General features: G+C 32.9%; 2 protein-coding genes across 2 annotated transcripts; one reads left to right on the top strand and one right to left on the bottom strand.

The window, feature by feature from the left end:
* The first annotated feature begins 5818 nt into the window (after positions 1–5818).
* On the top strand, positions 5819–11135 carry LOC143222292 (uncharacterized). Its single transcript, XM_076448612.1, has 3 exons — positions 5819–6083; positions 8913–8993; positions 9905–11135. The coding sequence occupies exons 1-3, from the start codon at positions 6059–6061 to the stop codon at positions 10060–10062; spliced, it is 264 nt and encodes an 87-aa protein (XP_076304727.1). The 5' UTR covers positions 5819–6058; the 3' UTR covers positions 10063–11135.
* On the bottom strand, positions 11125–19558 carry LOC143222291 (solute carrier family 35 member G1-like). Its single transcript, XM_076448611.1, has 2 exons — positions 18749–19558; positions 11125–14297 (listed from the first exon to the last, which is right to left on the bottom strand). Exon 2 carries the CDS (start codon positions 14293–14295, stop codon positions 13279–13281), a length of 1017 nt encoding a protein of 338 aa, XP_076304726.1. The 5' UTR covers positions 14296–14297; positions 18749–19558; the 3' UTR covers positions 11125–13278.
* Between the last annotated feature and the right edge of the window lie 4 nt (positions 19559–19562).

The raw sequence follows: 19562 nt of genomic DNA, 5'->3' as shown, positions 1-19562 counted from the left end.
TGGATAATCACGCTTTATTCATCACTGGGGCTTGCTAAGATCGTATACTGATTATTATAAGGGACATGTTTGTCTCGTTCACCAATAATATGTTCACGTAAATTCGAATTAGTACTAACATTAGAAAGACAAAAAGTGTAGAGTGCACATTTTTGATATTGAATGACTATTTACCAATATCGTCAGAAGAAGTGGTTAAGTGTTGACTTGAATTATGGCCACATTGTTGACAGTGTGACTTTTCCCCAAATGATTTTTTTTCTTCTAAAATTCGTAATTGATAAACTTTACCACTAGTAGGTCTTATTTTTTGCTAAATAGTAAGACCTGTAGTCAAACATATGCCTCTGTTGGTTCAATACTAACGCCCTCTCAAGCTATTCTATTTTTATTTCGTCATGAAAAAAGCGGTCTTCAAACTTTTAAACCATTGTATTACTGTAGGTATGTATCGGTTTCTTGAATATTTGAACAATAGACATGTGGATAATTAGAAAGATTACAAACTCTCTTTTGGACAACTTTGAAGTAGAAATATGCCATAAAAGTTGACTGTGTACTTCCAATTTTACTGGTTTTATACTAAATATATTTTTTAAAAAAACGTAATTAAATTACTGTTCTATTTTACATATGAGATTTCTTAACCTTAACACTTATAAAACCGTAGGTAAAGAGTTCAGTAAGATCAAATAATTAAGTAAAAATATTTTCCCATTTGTCATATCTAAAAGCCCTCCATTGGTACAGCGATGTGTCTACAGACTTGCACCGCTAAAAACCAGGTTTCAATACCCGTGGTGGGCAGAGCACAGATAGTCCATTCATCATATAGCTTTACGCTTAATTCTAAACAAAGAAACGTGTATAAAATACTTGCTGAATATTTTTCTTTAAAAGCGGAATAGTCAACCATAGTAGGAATTCGGAAATATTGTTTTACCATATACAATTAAATATTCCTTAATTGTTAAAACCCTGTTATAAAATGTGCTTCGAATAGTATATCTGCAGATACAGTTAAGGTGTGTTCTTAAACTTACGTATCTACTGTTTTTTGTTTTGTTTGTTTTATGATTAAGGGCCATATTCAAACTTTAATGTCAAATATGGTCTATGAATTTACATGTACCTGTTGTCACCAAGGCTATGTAGAATCCACCAAAAGAACATTAGTCATTCTTGGCAAAAAAAAAAAAGAAGCGAAATTCAGACCCATTACGAAGCCTAATGTAGTTAACCATTTTCTTAGTGAATGTAACACAAGTGTCCAATCTAATCAGTTTAACATCTCAGTGTGGACCAATAATTAACAGAACTGAGTCCTCCATAGACTGAGGCTAAAGGTTAACAAAGTAAATTACTGGCCTTAAGTTCCTAGTACTGGGCGAAGTGTCTTGTCAACATTAAGTATGGTGTATTTAACATATTTTTATACATTGTTTTTTAATAACGAAAGATAAAGTTAAACTTGATGTGTCATATGATATATTCACAAAGTAAATCTATATTATCAGACATTTCAAAACACCATGTCTTTTTTTTTTTTACTGTCGCTATTAACTAGTTAGAACTATGTGTATACACATTTCATTTCTTCTTATGAACTGTAAATATAATTTTCATGTCATCTTATAAATACCATACCTATACACGTACACTGCTGGTCAAAATATTAAGGCCAATGAACATAATGAAAAAATATGCATTTTGCGTTGTTAGACTCAACCACTTATTTTAGTAGAGCTTCGAAAATGAAAATAAGGAAAGAGCAAATAAAAAAAAAACGTTTTTAGCATTTAATAAGGAAAATGGGAACATTATGAAATTAGCCTAAATACTAGCTGGTCAAAAGTTTAAGACCATATCAAAAAGAAGTCCTAAACAGGGATAAAATGCCCAACAGGAGGTCTCAGTAGTGAGTTGCATGGCCGTGCTTGTGAATAACTGCAAACCTTTGCTTTGGCATGGTCGATATAAGCATTTGCAGAAGGCTGGCTGGAATGTTATTCTAAGTGGTGAAGATGGTTTCACAAAGATCATGCACTGTTTGGAATTGACGTCCATTTCTATAGGCTTCCCTTGCCATCCACCACCAAACATTTTCAGTGGGGTTCAGTTCGGGCGAACACGCTGGATGGTCTAAAAGAATCACGTTATTCTCCATGAAAAAGTCATTTGTCCTGCGGGCATTGTGTATTACAGCATTGTCCTGCTGAAAGATCCAGTCATTTCCACACAAGCGAGGGCCTTCAGTCAATAAGGATGCTCTCTCCAACATGCCAATGTAGCCAGCTGCTGTTTGACGCCCCTGTATAACCTGAAGCTCCATTGTTCCATGCGAGGAGAAAGCACCTCAGATCATGATGGAACCTCCTCCACTATGTCGTGTAGAAAATGTCTCTGGTGGGATACCCTTATTGTGCCAGTAACGTTGAAAGCCATCTGGACCATCCAGGTTAAATTTTTTCTCATCAAAGAACAATACCTTCTTCCACTTTTCTACGTCCCATGTTTGGTGCTTCTCAGCAAAGTTTAATCGAGCTGTTTCGTAGTGTGGAAGGAGGCGTGGCCTTTGAAGACCATGTCATCACAGTTGTGGGATGTATATTTACATGACTTGTAAGAATTACAGTTACAATATGTAACATTGCCAATGTTATCTACATTCGTAGATGCCGTCTTATTGTTCTTGAACTGCGTTCTGCGTTCGTAAGGGTCTTAATCTTGTTCGACGATCGGCTAGTGCCTTGCCAGACAACCCATCAAATCCTCCTGCTCAACGCCGGCGAAATTTCTTTGGGCCGACCACTTGAAATTCTCGTTCCGTATCCCTCAGGGTCTTTTAAGAAATTTGCAACAGCAGTTTTACTACGCCCAATCTCACCAGCGGTGGTACGTTGAGAGACACCTTGCTTTTGCAGCTCGACAATTCTACCATGTTCAAATTCTGTCAACTTTGTAGCCTTTGCCATGTTCTTACCCAATGTAACACAGGACATGTTAGTGGGAGACGTTGACAACGCTAATGCTTGAACACAAATGACTAAATTTCGTTACGTGTTTACCGATTAACGCTTCGTTTCAGTATGATATTAAACTTTTGACCAGCTAGTATTTAAGCTAATTTTATAGTGTTCACATTTTCCCTATTAAATGCTAAAAAAGTTGGGTTTTCCCCATTTTCTTATTTTCATCTTTCGAAGCTCTACTCATATAAGTGGTTGAGTCTAACAACGCAAAATGTATATTTTCTCTTTATGTTCATTGGCCTTAAGATTTTAGCCAGCAGTGTATTTTTCACTTCATTCTATAAACACCACATCTCTACGTGTATTCTTAATAGTCTACGAACTTGTCGAATCACTGTAATTATACGTAATATTCAGTTTATCTTTTAAACACTACGCCTGTACACGTATTCTTCATCCTCTTAAACAGCACGTTCGTAACTTTATATTTCACTTCATCAAAATGCCTATTCAACAATTCACTTTTCATGATCATTGCTTTCTACTTTTATTGTCCTTCAGTGAGACAGAGATAAATTTACGAACTTACAACGTTAAAATCAGGGACTCGATTCCCATTAGGAGAATACAGAAAATATCCCACTGTGGCTTTGTTAAAAAAAAAAAAAACAACTATTACCTGAATATTTTAGGTGACAGTAAAAATATTATTATTATTACTACGGTTTTAAAATAATCAATGTATGTTGATGTAAATTAACTCATTCAACAGAGAAAACGTCCGACCTCCAGGGGTACAGCGTTATGTCTTGGGACTTGCAACACTAGAAACTCGTGATGGGCAGAGCACTAATAGCCCAATATGTAGCTTTGTGTTTAATTACAAACAAACAAAAAATAAACGAGATATTTCGAAAAATTCATTTCAAAAAAATTGTTATATGTGTGTGTATGTTTTCTTATAGCAAAGCCACATCGGGCTATCTGCTGAGCTCACCGAGGTGAATCGAACCCTCTATTTTAGTATTGTAAATCCGTAGACTTACCGGTGTACTAGCGGCGAACTTATTGTTACATTTGGCTCCAAATGTTCTAGAATATTACTTACAGAAGGACTGTAATGGAAAAAGTCCATTTCTTTTCCTATATATGGAAATAACAGTTCACTCAGAAAATCGTATTTTCAGGTTTTTCAATAAGTACTTTATTAAATAGATCCATTTGTATGAAAAACGAACAGAACCTACAAATGCTAGAAAAGTTTACCACAATAATTCATTTCCGTTTTCCCGATTATCAAAAGTTGCGATTGTAACAGTCACTTATGGTCGAAAATAATGTATGTCATGACTTCGGCACAATATATTTAATATATACTGAAGCAAGAACTAGTTGTATACATTTTTTACTTTAATTCCGTTATTTTTTTAACTTATTTGTTTTCGTTTCTCTGTATAAGATCCACTTTTACTATTTGTCAATGTTTTCCTACTCTTACCTTTCATCTTTTCAATTTGAAAACTTTCCTGTGTATACATATATATATATGTGTGTGTGCATAGGCCTATACTTACATAAAAACGATAAAAAATAAGTGTGTGTGTATAATTATAATAGTTGTAAGCATTTATTTAGTGCTTTTATTTAGACGTTAACTGTAAATATTATAAAAATAAACATTAAATATCAAGAATATTCTAAATTTCGCGAAACGAATATTATAAATTAATGGAGCATTGAGGGATCGAGAAGATAATAAGTAAAAGAATCAGTGAAGAATTACGTCAGTGTTTGTTTTTATTTGGTGTAGTGTCAATTATTCATTGAGATTTGGTTTCAGTAAAGTTTTTGTAACCGTGTTAGTTATCGCGTATATTCAGTACTCATTTAATTAACCGTAAAATTGTACAACTACGTCTATTTTTACGTTAGTCAGGGTACAAATAATAAATTATTTTCGTTTTAACTTCATTTTTAAGCAGTGTACAGGTGAATATAGCATGTAGAAATAAACTAATTTGTTACCGTCGAATGGATTGGGATTCGAATTATCTTTAAATAACTTGAAGGAACGAAGTTTTAAGAATATACTAAATTTCTTTCCATACAAAAGTTTGTATTATTTATATTTTGAATGTTTCTGAGATTCTAACGCTTGGCGATGTTTGAAAATATACAGTAGTGTACAAAAATCTAAGCCAGTGAAACAAATAGGCTTTATATGCTAAAGTGAGAAAAAGATATCTTTTTACTGCGGGTGTGTTTCTAATATTTTGTTAAGACGGATATAAATATTAAAATCAGTGATGTATAATAATATACCACTGAAAGTCTATTGCTATATACGTTACACTCTTTCCACTGAATTTGAAGTTGCGTACATATTGAGATGTGGATTTTATAGCAAAACTTTAACTTATTCAATTTGTCAATGTAAAACCTTTTATAAGAATATTAAAAAATTAATATATAAATCTTACAATTTAAAAATGTCTTGTTCTGCGATTATGATATATATCTTTTCAAATTTCCAAGCTTTATCGCTGTTTAAAAACCAATATCGGTTATTTGAAAATACAAATTTCTAAGGATTGATTTGTAACTCGATGCGAAAGTATCTTTGATGATTCCAACACAATTATATAGGCATACGTATTATCTAAACTTGTATGATACACACTCGTACATTGTGTGTTATGTATACGGCAGCATTGTTCACACTCATTCTGTTCTGGAAATGCGCTAAATCAATCAAAAGTGTTTTGAAATAACTATTTTTATCTGTACAGCCACAGTGATGATGCTTTATCAGTTGTACCTGAACACGGGGCGAATTCCAACTCTTGTTACTGTTCTCCAATGAACAAAAGCGGGGATATCAGTGAATGCAATACTTGTAGTCGCTAACGATCGTTGATTTGGATATTCAGTTTTTAGTTGTTTGAAATTTTCATCATCATATTTCTTCTTCTTTTCTTTGATTAGGAAATCGAAAATTGGAACAAAACAAGAATACTTCTAATTAGTTTTGTCAGCACGATACCAGAATAATCAAATAATAAAGAGAGAACTACCACTAAGTGAAAATGAAGTGGCAAGCAGTTGTGGCAGGTACGTCAATATGGCTGACACTTTTCTTTCTTACTTGCTTTATCCTTTAACTGATAACAATAAAATCTAACGAGAAAAATCTATTTAAAATGTTTATGTTTAATATCGCATTCTATTTTTCAAACAAAACACTTTAAAAAGTATTTTAATAAATGTAGTAACAAATATTTATTAAAAATATAATTTGATGTTAGTATCGCCTGTCATAGTATAGCCTTTTTCACTAGCATTACAATAATCATGAAGTTTTTCGACTAAACATTTTACCTAATTGTGGATCTAGTTAAAACTAAACTTAATTCTATTTAAAAGAATAAAACAAACAAACAGTATTTGTTATGCTTAAAATGTTATGGCAAAGAGTAATTATTTCTTGGTGAAACAACGGTAAGCCTATGGACTTACAATACTAAAATCAGAGTTCGATTCTTCGTTGTGGACACAGCATATAGTCCAATGTGGCTTTGCTCGAAAACATACAAGACTTAATTTTTAAACCTTAAAATCCACAGAAGATGTGAAAAAAATAATATGTGTTTTGAATAATAAGTGTATACTCTAGTCAATATTCGAATAATTTACAGAAGAATAAACTCAATTGTGTCTTAGAAAATGGCGCGTCATGTCAATCAATTTTTGTTATACAAACAAAAAATGAACTTTGCTTTAAGTGGTTAGAAATATTTAAGACGTTTTGAAAACTAAAACTTTTAGCAACATAAAATCCTTTTTGTTGCAGTTACGTATTTTTGTAACTCAGTTGATTTTTCTTGTCCTGAACAATGATTGCCATGTGCGACACTCGTTTATCTTAAGTTTTAATTTTTTTATTCATTGATATTATTCTAAAATAAGTTTAGCTAGTTATAAAACCTGTAAAAAAACGTCTAAAATTACTTATTCGTTGAAATTCGCACAAAGGTACTCGACGGTTATATGTAGAATGTAAGTGCTAGCCATCCCTAATTTTAAATTAACTGACAAACTAGAAGATAGGAAGTAAGTCAAAAACACTCTTCGCAAACTTTTGAGTTACTTTTACCCAAAAAGTAGTGGAATTGACTGTTATATTACAATGCCACACAGCTAAAATGGCGAGCATGTTCGGTGACAGGTTTCGATTCCACGACTCTCAGATTACGAGTCGAGTGCCCTAACCACCAGACTGCCTAAAATATTCAGTCATGGCACCTACAGATACTAGTTTGTAATTTTTAAGCTTTATTATCCATTTAAATCGGATAGCAAGGGTGTAGCAACCATACACACAGATTCCCCCTTGCAATGTATTCTAGGTGGACGCTAAATAGGTGTTCATAAGTACTATAATAAATTGGATACCAAGAAAGCTTGATGGGAAAATTCACAGGAGGATCTAAACATTCTGCACTACGCCTCTGTTACCGGTTTTTTCTGTTTCAAACTTTAACACATATGTTTTTGTTTTTAATATTCCTTTAAAAAAAAAACTACTACCCAGTTGTGTTAGGTCTTAAAATATTGTTTTGTTCATATTTCTAGTAGAAACATCAGCTTGCACGAAAATGATGATTGCATTATTTTTAAATGTATTTAAAATACCAAGTTAACTTGCGTCGTAAAAACTGTTCCCTCTGCATAACGGTATGTTAACATCTTCGACAAAAAAAAATTAGTTCGGAGATCGAACATAGAATGATGTTCGTATGAATTATACAGAAATAAAACATGTCTGAATACTCTTGATATTGAAAAAATAGGTAGGATAAAAAATTATAAAAAGATAAACCCGATAACTCGAGTTTTTAGAAGGTTGTATTTTTTCCCTTTTTTAATTCTTATTGTCTCATCTAATAGACCTCAAGACTAAAGTTATTACCGTATCAATAGATCACTAGTTTTCGTGCGTCTGAACACAATGCAATTCTCCGTCGGGACTTATTGTCCTGCCCAGTAATCTACTCATTATATTTGTCTTATCTTACAGAGTTTAATGTTAATATTAATCAGAATTAATTTTATCGTCAATAGACAGAGTTAATTAAACTCTCCCAGCTTTAAATGAAGCTTGATTCTTGGTTTTAGTTTCATTTCAAAAACTTAAGATGTCAGTTTCGTATTTGTCTAAGTTTCATTAGTCTCCCTACGAGTACGGATTTAATAAATACCATAGTTTCTGTCTTTTCTGATATAAAGGAGTATTTAGCTGATGACTCTCACATTAAAAATGGAATTTCTACATTTAATATTTCAATCATCATTCACGTAGTAAAGTACTTTTATATTTCGCAAGTTCTGAGTTGGCGAAAACACGCTCGTATCCGTCAGTAATACATGATTGTTCTTTAAGATTGATTTAAAAACTAGAAGCTAATTATAATTAAGGTTCAAGCCAAATCTTTAAATCAGATTATTCTTGTAACTTAAGAATAAGATACTTTTTTTTTCGGAGGTGACAGAATTAGAGTGGAGAATCTGATTTTTTAATATAAATTATCAGGAGGATGAGTTAGTTTAGAAGTTAGTAGGTGTCACAACGTAGATAATTTTAAAACTTAAAAGACTGAATCTTAGGTGGAGAACAGAGCTTGTCAATAAATGAGTGGGGAGCTGCGTACAGAATATAATTGAAAAAAAAAATGTCAGGAGAATGGTAATAGAATCACTATGATCAGTTTATAAATCCAAGAGGCTTCATGCCTCAAATTGGAAGCTTGGTAGAAATTATCTTACAGATTATAGTTTTTCACACAATTATTACGAATAGATAATACAGAAATTGCATGTCTTTGAACAAAAAAATCTTGTCATGGTCAATAATGTTCATCAAATTATTATTATTTTTTTTAGTATTAGCTTTACTTACGTCAGAGGTCGCTTGTCAAGGAGGGGGTTTTAACTATGGAAAGGACACTAAAGGTGAACGGGAAGGTGAGTCATCTTACGTCATGAATTATAATATATTACGTTAATATTTAACTTACGCAAGAAACATTTTATTTGGAAAGAGACACATCATGAATATAAAAAAGGACAAAAGCATTGCATCAAATCCTGAGTTTAATTTGTAGAAAATATTTCCCGTACGCTTACAAAACAAACAAAAATAACCGTTTCCTCTTCATTAACCACTTTGGTGTAGTTTTCCTTATCTGCGATTCAGCTTCAATTACAAGGCAGTTTACTTTGCTGTATTTTAGATCTGCTAGCATTATATGATAGAAGTAGGGATGCTTTGCTTTATATTTTAACTACTGATAATAATAACTTACAAAATCAACTCTATTTCTCTAACATGAAAACTACGTCTGTTAAACATCTCATCATCTCACTAAAAAAATAACGCATTCTTTCTAAAAATGTTTCCCTTCCCATTGACGAAGTAATATTATGAGTATAAACTGCCAGTTCACTAAACTGAAACTAGTGAATATTTAAAATTTATAATTTTCAATACAGCGCCCAATTTTAAAAATTGGCAAATGAAATCCAATTTTTGTATTTAAAAGTTATTACTAGCACGTCGTTTCTGGAGATAAATATAAATATTTTTTGAAGCTCTCAATTTGTATTTCCCGGTTCCTTTCAGATCTGTGAAAAGGAAGTACAATCATAGTATGGAATAAATAACACTGAAACGCTTTGTGAACAAAAACGTTTGGAAGGCACTGCTTTAAAGAGATGCTAAGTTTGTGTTATGTTTCTTTTTATAGCTTTGGAATAGTTGAGAAAGCAATTTGCCAAATGCAGAAAAGACATTTACCGATGTTACTTATTATATATATATATATATATTTATGCGTGGCCCTGTTACTAAACATTCTCTGTTCCCTTGGTTACAGGTCAACTGAGACCAGCGGAAATTGCCGGAATCAGTATCGCCGTTGTTGCAGCCATCATTGCTCTGTCTGTTACAATCTTCTTTTGTTATTACGTGTACAGGAAAGACAAGCGTGCTTTTGATAACAGTAATGCCTTCACAAGCAGGCGTGTAGTGTAAAGACTGTTTTACTAATTTCCGAAAAAAAACAAAAAACGTGTGTGTGAGGAGAGAGTTTACGAAATACATAATTGCCAAAAAAATTACTAAAGTGAAGAGAAATGTTCAGATTTCATTCAAAATATAAGTTTTAAGAAAATCCGTTTCAGTTAAAGCACATGGTTTTACTTATAAACTAGATTTTCGAATGTCTTTTTCCATGGGGCAGAATAGGAGCTTTTTTTTTCTAAAAAAAAAACTAAACATTCTGACCAGTTGTTCTTCTTAAATATAAAATAATAAGAACAATGAATCAAATCGACATGTTTCTTTAGTTCTTATAAATTTTAAATGTTATAAAATCGGAAAGCGCCATTTTGTCTAGAAAATTATGACGGACACAAAGCTTATGATGATTCAAGTATTAAATGTAGAAACTCCATTTTTTGTCTTTTTAATGACGAGAATTATACAGTTTCATACTCTTTTATGTCAGTTATTATTGTGTTATATTTCTGGTATTAAAAACCCCAAAAACATTCGAATAAATAAAGTGATTACTGTGTAGACTATATTTGATGGCAAAAATTACATTAACCGTGATCTTACATTAAATCTTGCCGTTGTCTTTTTTATTGTTTTTCTTGATAATTTGATTGTTTACTTCCTTCAGGGTGGTATTACTTGTTTCTTATTGCAAAAGGGTAAGAAACATTTCTGTATGAAATGTTTGAATTTTAATACAAATGATCACAACTGTATTCCAGATGAATTTATTGAAACGACCAGATTGTTCATTTACGTATCCCGAGAAAGAACAAAAATCAAATGAAAACGTTTCGGTTTTATAACGATAATGCAAAAACAATTTTAAATTGTGTATACGAATTTTAATAAATAACATTTCAATGAAGGAAGTCATTATGTTTGAAATAACATTCCATCAAACGATATGAACAATTTTCGTAATTGATTTCTATTTGTAATTTATTGATTCTCGTAAATTTTTGTTAATGACTATAAACTCTTATTGATATTTCTTCTTGTTGTGTCTAATGTAAGTTTGAAAGAAAATAAAGCAAATTCGTCTGTGATATTTTTCATTCCTTTAACACTTGTTTTCTTATTACAAAACAAATACAAAGAAATATATGTAACATTAACAAATATATATATTTGATTTCAAAATGTTAGATATTTACGAAAATACAGAGGAAAAACGGTTAAATTACGTACACATACAACTTCAGATTCTAAACACGAAATCCTCTGTCACATCTGTCCAGACAAACAATAATTATTCTATAGGAACAGGATACACTGATAACGTTTTTACATCAAAATTCTGCACATACTTAAATAAGTGGTAAAAATCCAGATTTAAAATAATATTGAGTTAGTAAATTAATACTAAATTAATGAAACATTATTTTAAATCAAACGATAATTCAGTTCTTCTATTTGACAAATCTTCTAACCTTGAGTATAACAGTTTCCAGTAGTATATACGATTCACATTTCCAAAACCTTTTTTAAAGATTTACGAAGTAAGTGCCAGGCAGCGAACAGATTCAGTGGAGTTATTTGTCGCTATGATAAATATTGAAGCTGAAGCCGTTTTTCTAAATTATTTCACCATGAACTTTCGAGCCAGCGTGAATCAAATTTGAAGATCTCAATCATTCATTTTCTCACCAAATATATTTGCATAATTGTTCCACTAAAAAGGTGCAGGTTTCTTTATCAGTTCACAATATTCTAACTATAGATCACATAAACGATGTTTTAATGTTTTGGTACAGTTACCTCTATTTTAAAGATTTTAAAACACTATATAATGCAGCATCTATACTTTTCTAATAGTATGTAAGTACACAATATGATGCAAAGTAATCTAAAAGAAAGCTTAGATCCACTATTACTGAACATCGTCAAATTTATACGAATACAGGTTTCGAACTTTTCACGTGTTTTCAACAAATCTAAATACACTGTTAAATTAGTGACGGCTAAATAGATATCCCTCTAGCTGCTTTGCGCGAAATTCAAAACAAACCAAACCGATTTGTTGATGACATGTTTCCTGAGAAGATTAACGAACTTCCCAGTACTACTAAGTTTAAAGATAAATGGAAAAAAACAGTAATTCGCTTTCACGTTCTTACAGATTCTCATAACTAGAATAAAATCAAGACCTCTTCTTTCTATCTACAAAAAATCAACAGACTTTTAAAGCTATGTTCATTTTTTCACTTGTCATCGTAAAACGGTTAAAACACAAGTTACATCGTCTATGTTTTTAAGATCTCATAGACTCTGTCACTATACAACCCTTGGCGAAGAAACTAAAAATATGTATCCAAATTTTAAACAATTAAAGTATCCTATAAGCTTTATCAAAAGACAAGTGATTTTTTAAGAAGGGTAATTAACAAACAGCATCATCTAAGTACGAAAAACAACAAAATACTTCGGGTCAAGTAGAAATCTCATAAAAACTTACGAAAATAATTTCAAAATTATTTATGAGTATCAGAAAAGTATAAGGAAATCCCTACTTTAAAACAAGTATGTATCTCAGACTCACTATATAATTCTCAGATAATTCTATGAAAGAGTTTTAATTTCTGCCTCTTTCACCAATGTAAATATGGGACACACAGAACGTAAAAAGAATGTTAAAACTGGTAAAAAAAGATCTTCCACACATAAGAAATTTTGGTCCACAAATCAAATGAAAATCAACCAAAATAAAATATAAAATTACAAACAATATCAAAATAATATTCATGGAAAGTTCATTAATCCAAATTTCAACACGTCTTATAGTCACTTTAATCCTTTTTCTAGGGTCATGTGTCGTTAAGAACCTTTTAACTTCCGTTATAAAATAAACAGTTTATGTGTTTCTTCGACAAATAATCTTTGGACTGAAGAGGACTCGATACAGTGTTGATGTCTGTGCCCATTTAAACTTGTTGCTGTTCTGTGATAGTGTATCTAAACTTTAATATATCTGCACTTTTATCCAACTTCTCCTCACTGTATTCCTTTATTTCAGTACTTTGATGATAATTACAATAAAACGTCAAAGATCACATATTTGAAATATTCACCTTTTACATATGGTAAAATACAATATTTCTTTTTACTGAACTTATATGTGAACCATTTTAATCTTCTAAATAATGATAATAAAAATACAAAGGTATACGATTTTTAGTAATAACAAAAAATTCAGCGTCTCTTCCACTTTCTCCAACCGATCATCACCACACATGAACACACTAGTACTGCCCCTAACACGCTGGTCCATTCGATAGTTTCTTCGAGAAACGCCACCTGATAAATAAAAGCCATTACCACATCAATGGCACGAGCGATGGAAGCTGGCCCAGCGTCCTCCAGTTTCAAAGAGGCGGTAACAAAAAACTGGCCAATTATCCCTGTAAATCCTAACAATAAAATAAGCCAGCCATCTCTTCCGCATGCTGGGAAGGACCAGTCGTTTATGACTGTTAGGATAATTGAGTTGATAAAGATGGCAACTAATGAAAAACTTATAATTATTACAGAATAATGAGTCTTTTGAAGTTTTCGAATAAAGATGTAGGTCAGAGCAACCGACAGACAGCCACAGAATGCCATGAGGGATCCCATGATTTGGTCTTTCATGGACAAGTTTCTAGTATCGCCTCCAAACAGAAAAGATGGTTTAGCAATCAACACCACGCCAACCATAGTAGTAATAACTGTTCCCAGGTCAAATAAGCCACATGGCTCTTTCAGAAGTACACATGCAAAGATACTCACGAAAACTGGTGCACTGAAAGAAATTGTAGAAGCATCAGCTAAAGGAATAAGTCGAAAGGAATAATATATTAAATTAACAGCAATCACGCCGGTAATCGCTCGAAAGAAAAGAAACCGACGTTCCCCGGGAATTCCAAGTAAACTCTGACGAGCATGTATAATGACAGAGCTGTATACCACCATTTCTAACAATGACCGCAAAATAAGCAGTTCCATGGAGTTTATCTCTGGCAAGAGTGCAATTACTAAGGAACCAGTAGCGAAAAAGATTCCAGAAATTAAACCACAAAGTATCCCCAGTCCAGGTAACCGCAGGAAGCGCTGCCAACGACTCCTTTGTATGTTGGAGACGAGGAGACGGCTGGACTCGGATGATACAGTAGCCTTAACGCTGGTAGTAGCATGACCAGCTGGTCTTTTGAAAAAACCAAAACCATTCATACCTAGTGGAGAAGGAAAATAATTATTGTTTATTATAAAGCACAATAATATTAAAAGGTAAACCAACGGGTATTCTGTTAGTTATTTAAAATAAGATCTTCCTTAAGTTTCTTTATTTTGTGAAGAAGAAAACATTTTAAAAAGTCCGAAATTAACTGATACTCCATTCACAAGATTCTGTAATTGTTCACTTTACATTATGTTGAAATATTCATATAATATTTTATTATTATTAAATAATGCATAAATTATTTATTTCGGATTGTCACAACCTCTTTCAGTTTTTACGTGACAACTATATATAGATATGTATAAATATACTGAAGAACATTGATATTAACCAGGTGGTGGTTTTCAATATCTTATCAGTTTTTCCAGAAAATACGAAAGCAATAAAACCGTCTTCTTTTATATTGGATCAAATTGTTTGTTAGATTTTGCGCAAAGCTACTCAACGATTATTTGTGCAAGCTGTACTTCATTTTGAGTTAAAATATTTATTAACGAATAATGAATTGATCGTGACATAATAACGATCCCACAGCTAAATAGGCGAGCGTTTCAGGTGTTTGAACGATCGCAGGTTCGAATCCCCGTTGCACCAAACATGCTCGCCCTTTCAGCCGTGGGGGCATTATACAGTCAATCCCACTATTCGTTGGTAAAATAGTATCCCAAGAGTTGGCTGTGGGTGGTGATGACTAGCCGTCTTCCCTTTAGTCGTACACTACGAAATTAGAGACGGCTAGCGCAGATAGCTCTCGTGTAGCTTTGCGCAAAATTGAAATACTCTTAATTTCTGTTTTACTTACCATAGATCATACAGAATAAGTGTTGAACGGACATTCTCTGAGAGTTTTACTCCAGGACCTGGTGTCCCTCAAGGAGGGGTAGTTAGCCCTATTCTATTCATGATGTATGTGAATAATATGCCCCTAAAAGATCCAAATAATTGATACTCATCCCAGTTCACAGACGATGTAGCAATCTGGAAAAATGCACCAGCAACAGCAGCCACAAACATTCAAACCACAATTAAATGGAATAAGTGAATATTGCCAAAAATACAGAATCAAAATAAACACAACTAGTAGTATTCACAAAATTAACTAAAAGCACAACCACAGATCTACATAAATAGTGAACAACACCAGATTGATACATCAGCAAAATTCCTAGGGCTTACGTTTGATTCAAAACTAACGTGGGTAGAACAAAAATTTGACGAAGAACAAAGTATGCTAGGAGTCTAACTGGCAAAAACAGTGGAGCTACGGCAGACAACATTACGAACATATATAAAACATACATTAGACCTGTCATTGACTATGCAGCTTCTGTTTGTTTGGGAATTTCGCACAAAGCTACTCGAGGGCTATCTGTGCTAGCCGTCCCTAATTTAGCAGTGTAAGACTAGAGGGAAGGCAACTAGTCATCACCACCCACCGCCAACTCTTGGGCTACTCTTTTACCAACGAATAGTGGGATTGACCGTCACATTATACACCCCCACGGCTGGGAGGGCGAGCATGTTTAGCGCGACGCGGGCGCGAACCCGCGACCCTCGGATTACGAGTCGCACGCCTTACGCGCGTGCAGCTTCTGCATGGATAAGTGTAAGCAAAAAACTACTGCAAACAAAACTACAAACAATAAAATACATTAATCACAACAGCTTATAAAGTACCTAGAACAACATCTTCCGAATTTATGCATAAATACGCACATATCGAAACAATAGCAGTTAGACTCCTACATTGTACAATAAATTAGTTTAATAAAAATTGGAGAAAAAATGAATTAGTGAGCGAACTCGACAGGTATTGCTTACATCATGATGATAGACCTAAGCACCTTTCCCCAGTGAATATACACTTTCTAAATAAAAATAAATATGTAAAAAAAAAATAATAAAAGGTCACCTATTAACTAGACTCCACATTAGTTTAGAGATTAATTACAAAACATTGAAAGGGTTTTTATGTAAACGTTTTCTAGTTAATATCTAACTGATGAAAGTGCAAATAATCTATGGAACTATAAGAGAAATGTTTTATTTGCACCAAGTGTATGTATAGATTGTGCATGGACATTGCCCTGAAAGGGATCTGAGTAAGTACGGGTTACTCTGGCCCTCGTGTACCAAAGATAAATACACTTGACTGTTGAAAGAAAAACAAAAAAACAACCAAAATCCGATGGAAGGAGGAAAAGGTTAAAGAAACCTGACCCTCTTGGGTAGACAAACATCAATACCCAAACATCGGTATAGAGAGAGACTTACCATAGAAAGAGAATAACACAGTATACTGAAACAAATGTATTGATTACAACGTTAATGGATATTTGATAATAATAGATCAACTGACTACCCGCAGACGTACAGTATTCAAACCTCAGCTCAGCACATCTGGTAACCTTTACCAAATTATTATGCTTTGTTCACTCATTTAACACATACGACTACGTTCATAGTTACATAATACAATGAAAACATGCATAAAGTGCATACAGCGAACGTCACTTGACATCTCATAACATAAAATACTTGTAGCTCGTGACAGGGGTTTTAAATTAATTATTTACGAAATACATACATAAACGCATACTAGATGTATTTTTGTAGGGTTCCTTAAAATGTTCTGAAGAATAAATAAAACAAAAAATAAGAGTAACAAATATTTTTATTTCTTGCTTTGTAAGTATATATTTCAAAATTTGTTGTAGTCTACTGAGTTCATGCAAACGTTTCACTGACGTCACGACAGAACATATTGAAATAGTAAACGTCCCTTTGTGGCGCCATTTTCAGGCGACATTCGGTCCCCTTTCGAGAAAATAAAGTGTCCATTGCTAGTAACAACGATACTGAGTTAACTAAGCTCTTGACATATATATATATATGTGGTAGTCGTTACAAGTAACAAAGGTTTTCAGTTGGCTATTAATAACGAATCATCTTTCCCTCTGTGTGTGTTAGCACCCATCATTCAGAATCAGCTCGTTTCATTTCTATAATTCTTGATATAATAACTGAAAACTATCCGATGGTATACATGCCTTGAATTCAAAAACATGAAAACTTCATCAGTTGAATGAGCCAGTTATTATCTTTCACAAATCAAAGTATGTAAAGAGAATCTAATGAGGTCATTAGGGATTAATAAAAGAAGGAAGTGTTTGGTTTGTTCTTTGAATTTCGCACAATGCTATACGAAGGCTGTCTGCGCTAGCTGTCCCTAATTTAGTAGTGTAAGACAAGAGAGAAGACAGCTAGTCATCACCACCCACCTCCAACTCTTGCGTTGCTCTTTTACCAACAATTAATTGTCACATTATAACGCCCCCACGACCGAAAGGGCGAGCATGTTTCATGTGACGGGGATTCGAATCAGCGATCCTCGGATTACGAGTCGAGTGCCTTAACTACCTGGCCAAGTCGGGCCAGAAAGGAAGGAAGACAAAATTATCTTAACCACCTGGCCATGCCGGGCCAGAAAGGAAGGAAGACAATATGATCTTAACCGCCTGGCCATGCCGGGCCAGAAGAAAAGGAAGACAACATTATCTAACACTGTCCTTTACACATATTTTGTTTCCTTAATGGGAACCCTCATATAATACATATATAATACTCGTTGCTGGTAACACTGTATTGAGCTATTATCATGAAACGTCTACTCTTCTGCATCTACAATACCGGGTCAAAATTAAGGGCTACATACAGATAGCCCTTGTGTGTCTTTAGGCAGAATTCTGAAACAAACTCTTATATTTAAGTGTAAAACATGATATTGTGTAAATTTTCAGTAGTTTTTAGACGCACTATGTTGAAATACTGCCCTATTTGCAAAGTTAGATTACTTTTGGAATTGATGTTTGGAAATAAAAGTTTAATTTGATGAAATGAATATCTCTAAAACTCCCAAAATATCTCTTACAGTAGAACATGTATTACGTTTTCCAGTAAAAATGTTTTCCTTAGTTTTGACTTACATGATTTTACACGTTTATTTTTCTTTAACTGTTGTAGAAGGCAAATAATCATCGTTTCCAAAATATATCGAACTGATCTCCTATCAGATAAAATTACAATCCTCCTTTCGTAAGCCTTCAAAATTCCTTTGTTAATAAGGATTCTGTAACAGTTTAGGTTTAGTGTGCATGATGTATACTTTTATATAGACGATAGTTAGAAGTTGATTAATGAACACATTATCAAATACAAATAACATGTAATTCATTGTTATAACAATACTCTTTAGAAACCCACAATCCACGGTGATGTTTATCATGTGACGTGTAACTACTTAAGCTTTACACACAACACTTAAGTAAAATGGGATATTGTATTTAAAATAATATATCATTTATACACCACATTTGAATCTTAGGATTTAAAACGAATATCTTACCAAACAATCATAGTAACATATTGCACTAGGGTACTTACTCAAGTCCGAATTATTTGCTGATAGTTCATTTACGAATCTACGAGGCACATTCTTATAGTCATGATTCTAGGGTAGAACAACTGAAAGTGAACTTTAACACCGGTGGCTACAACGAAGCAAGGAACTCGAAATGTTACAAGGAGATAACACGACAAAACAAAAACGTTTGATGCGAGTTTTATCAAATTTCATATGGTGGACTAAAGTATCGATTTATTTGTCACAGTGAAATAATAATCACAAATCTTAAACAGAATTAAAGTATTTGGATTTTGATACTAATGTTGTGAACTATGAACTAATTAGATTCGAAAACGAAATCACTTCATTTTTTCGCCGCCATCGTAAAACGGTTAAAACACAAGTTACATCGTCTATGTTTTTAAGATCGCATAGACTCTGTCATTATACAACCCTTGGCGAAGAAACTAAAAATATGTATCCAAATTTTAAACAATTAAAGTATCCTATAAGCTTTATCAAAAGACAAGTGATTTTTTAAGAAGGGTAATTAACAAACAGCATCATCTAAGTACGAAAAACAACAAAATACTTCGGGTCAAGTAGAAATCTCATAAAAACTTACGAAAATAATTTCAAAATTATTTATGAGTATCAGAAAAGCATAAGGAAATCCCTACTTTAAAACAAGTATGTATCTCAGACTCACTATATAATTCTCAGATAATTCTATGAAAGAGTTTTAATTTCTGCCTCTTTCACCAACGTAAATATGGGGCACACAGAACGTAAAAAGAATGTTAAAACTGGTAAAAAAAAAGATCTTCCACACATAAGGAATTTTGGTCCACA

Source organism: Tachypleus tridentatus, chromosome 8 (assembly GCF_004210375.1).
Source record: "Tachypleus tridentatus isolate NWPU-2018 chromosome 8, ASM421037v1, whole genome shotgun sequence".
NCBI classification, from domain to species: domain Eukaryota; kingdom Metazoa; phylum Arthropoda; class Merostomata; order Xiphosura; family Limulidae; genus Tachypleus; species Tachypleus tridentatus.
This window is presented reverse-complemented; position numbering and strand designations above follow the sequence as displayed.

Coding starts and splice junctions, on each gene's coding strand:
- LOC143222291 (XM_076448611.1), bottom strand. CDS start 14,295: ATGAATGGTTTTGGTTTTTTCAAAAGACCAGCTGGTCATGCTACTACC.
- LOC143222292 (XM_076448612.1), top strand. CDS start 6,059: ATGAAGTGGCAAGCAGTTGTGGCAG. Junction 6,084..8,912: donor GTGGCAAGCAGTTGTGGCAG/GTACGTCAATAT, acceptor TATTTTTTTTAG/TATTAGCTTTACTTACGTCA. Junction 8,994..9,904: donor CACTAAAGGTGAACGGGAAG/GTGAGTCATCTT, acceptor CCTTGGTTACAG/GTCAACTGAGACCAGCGGAA.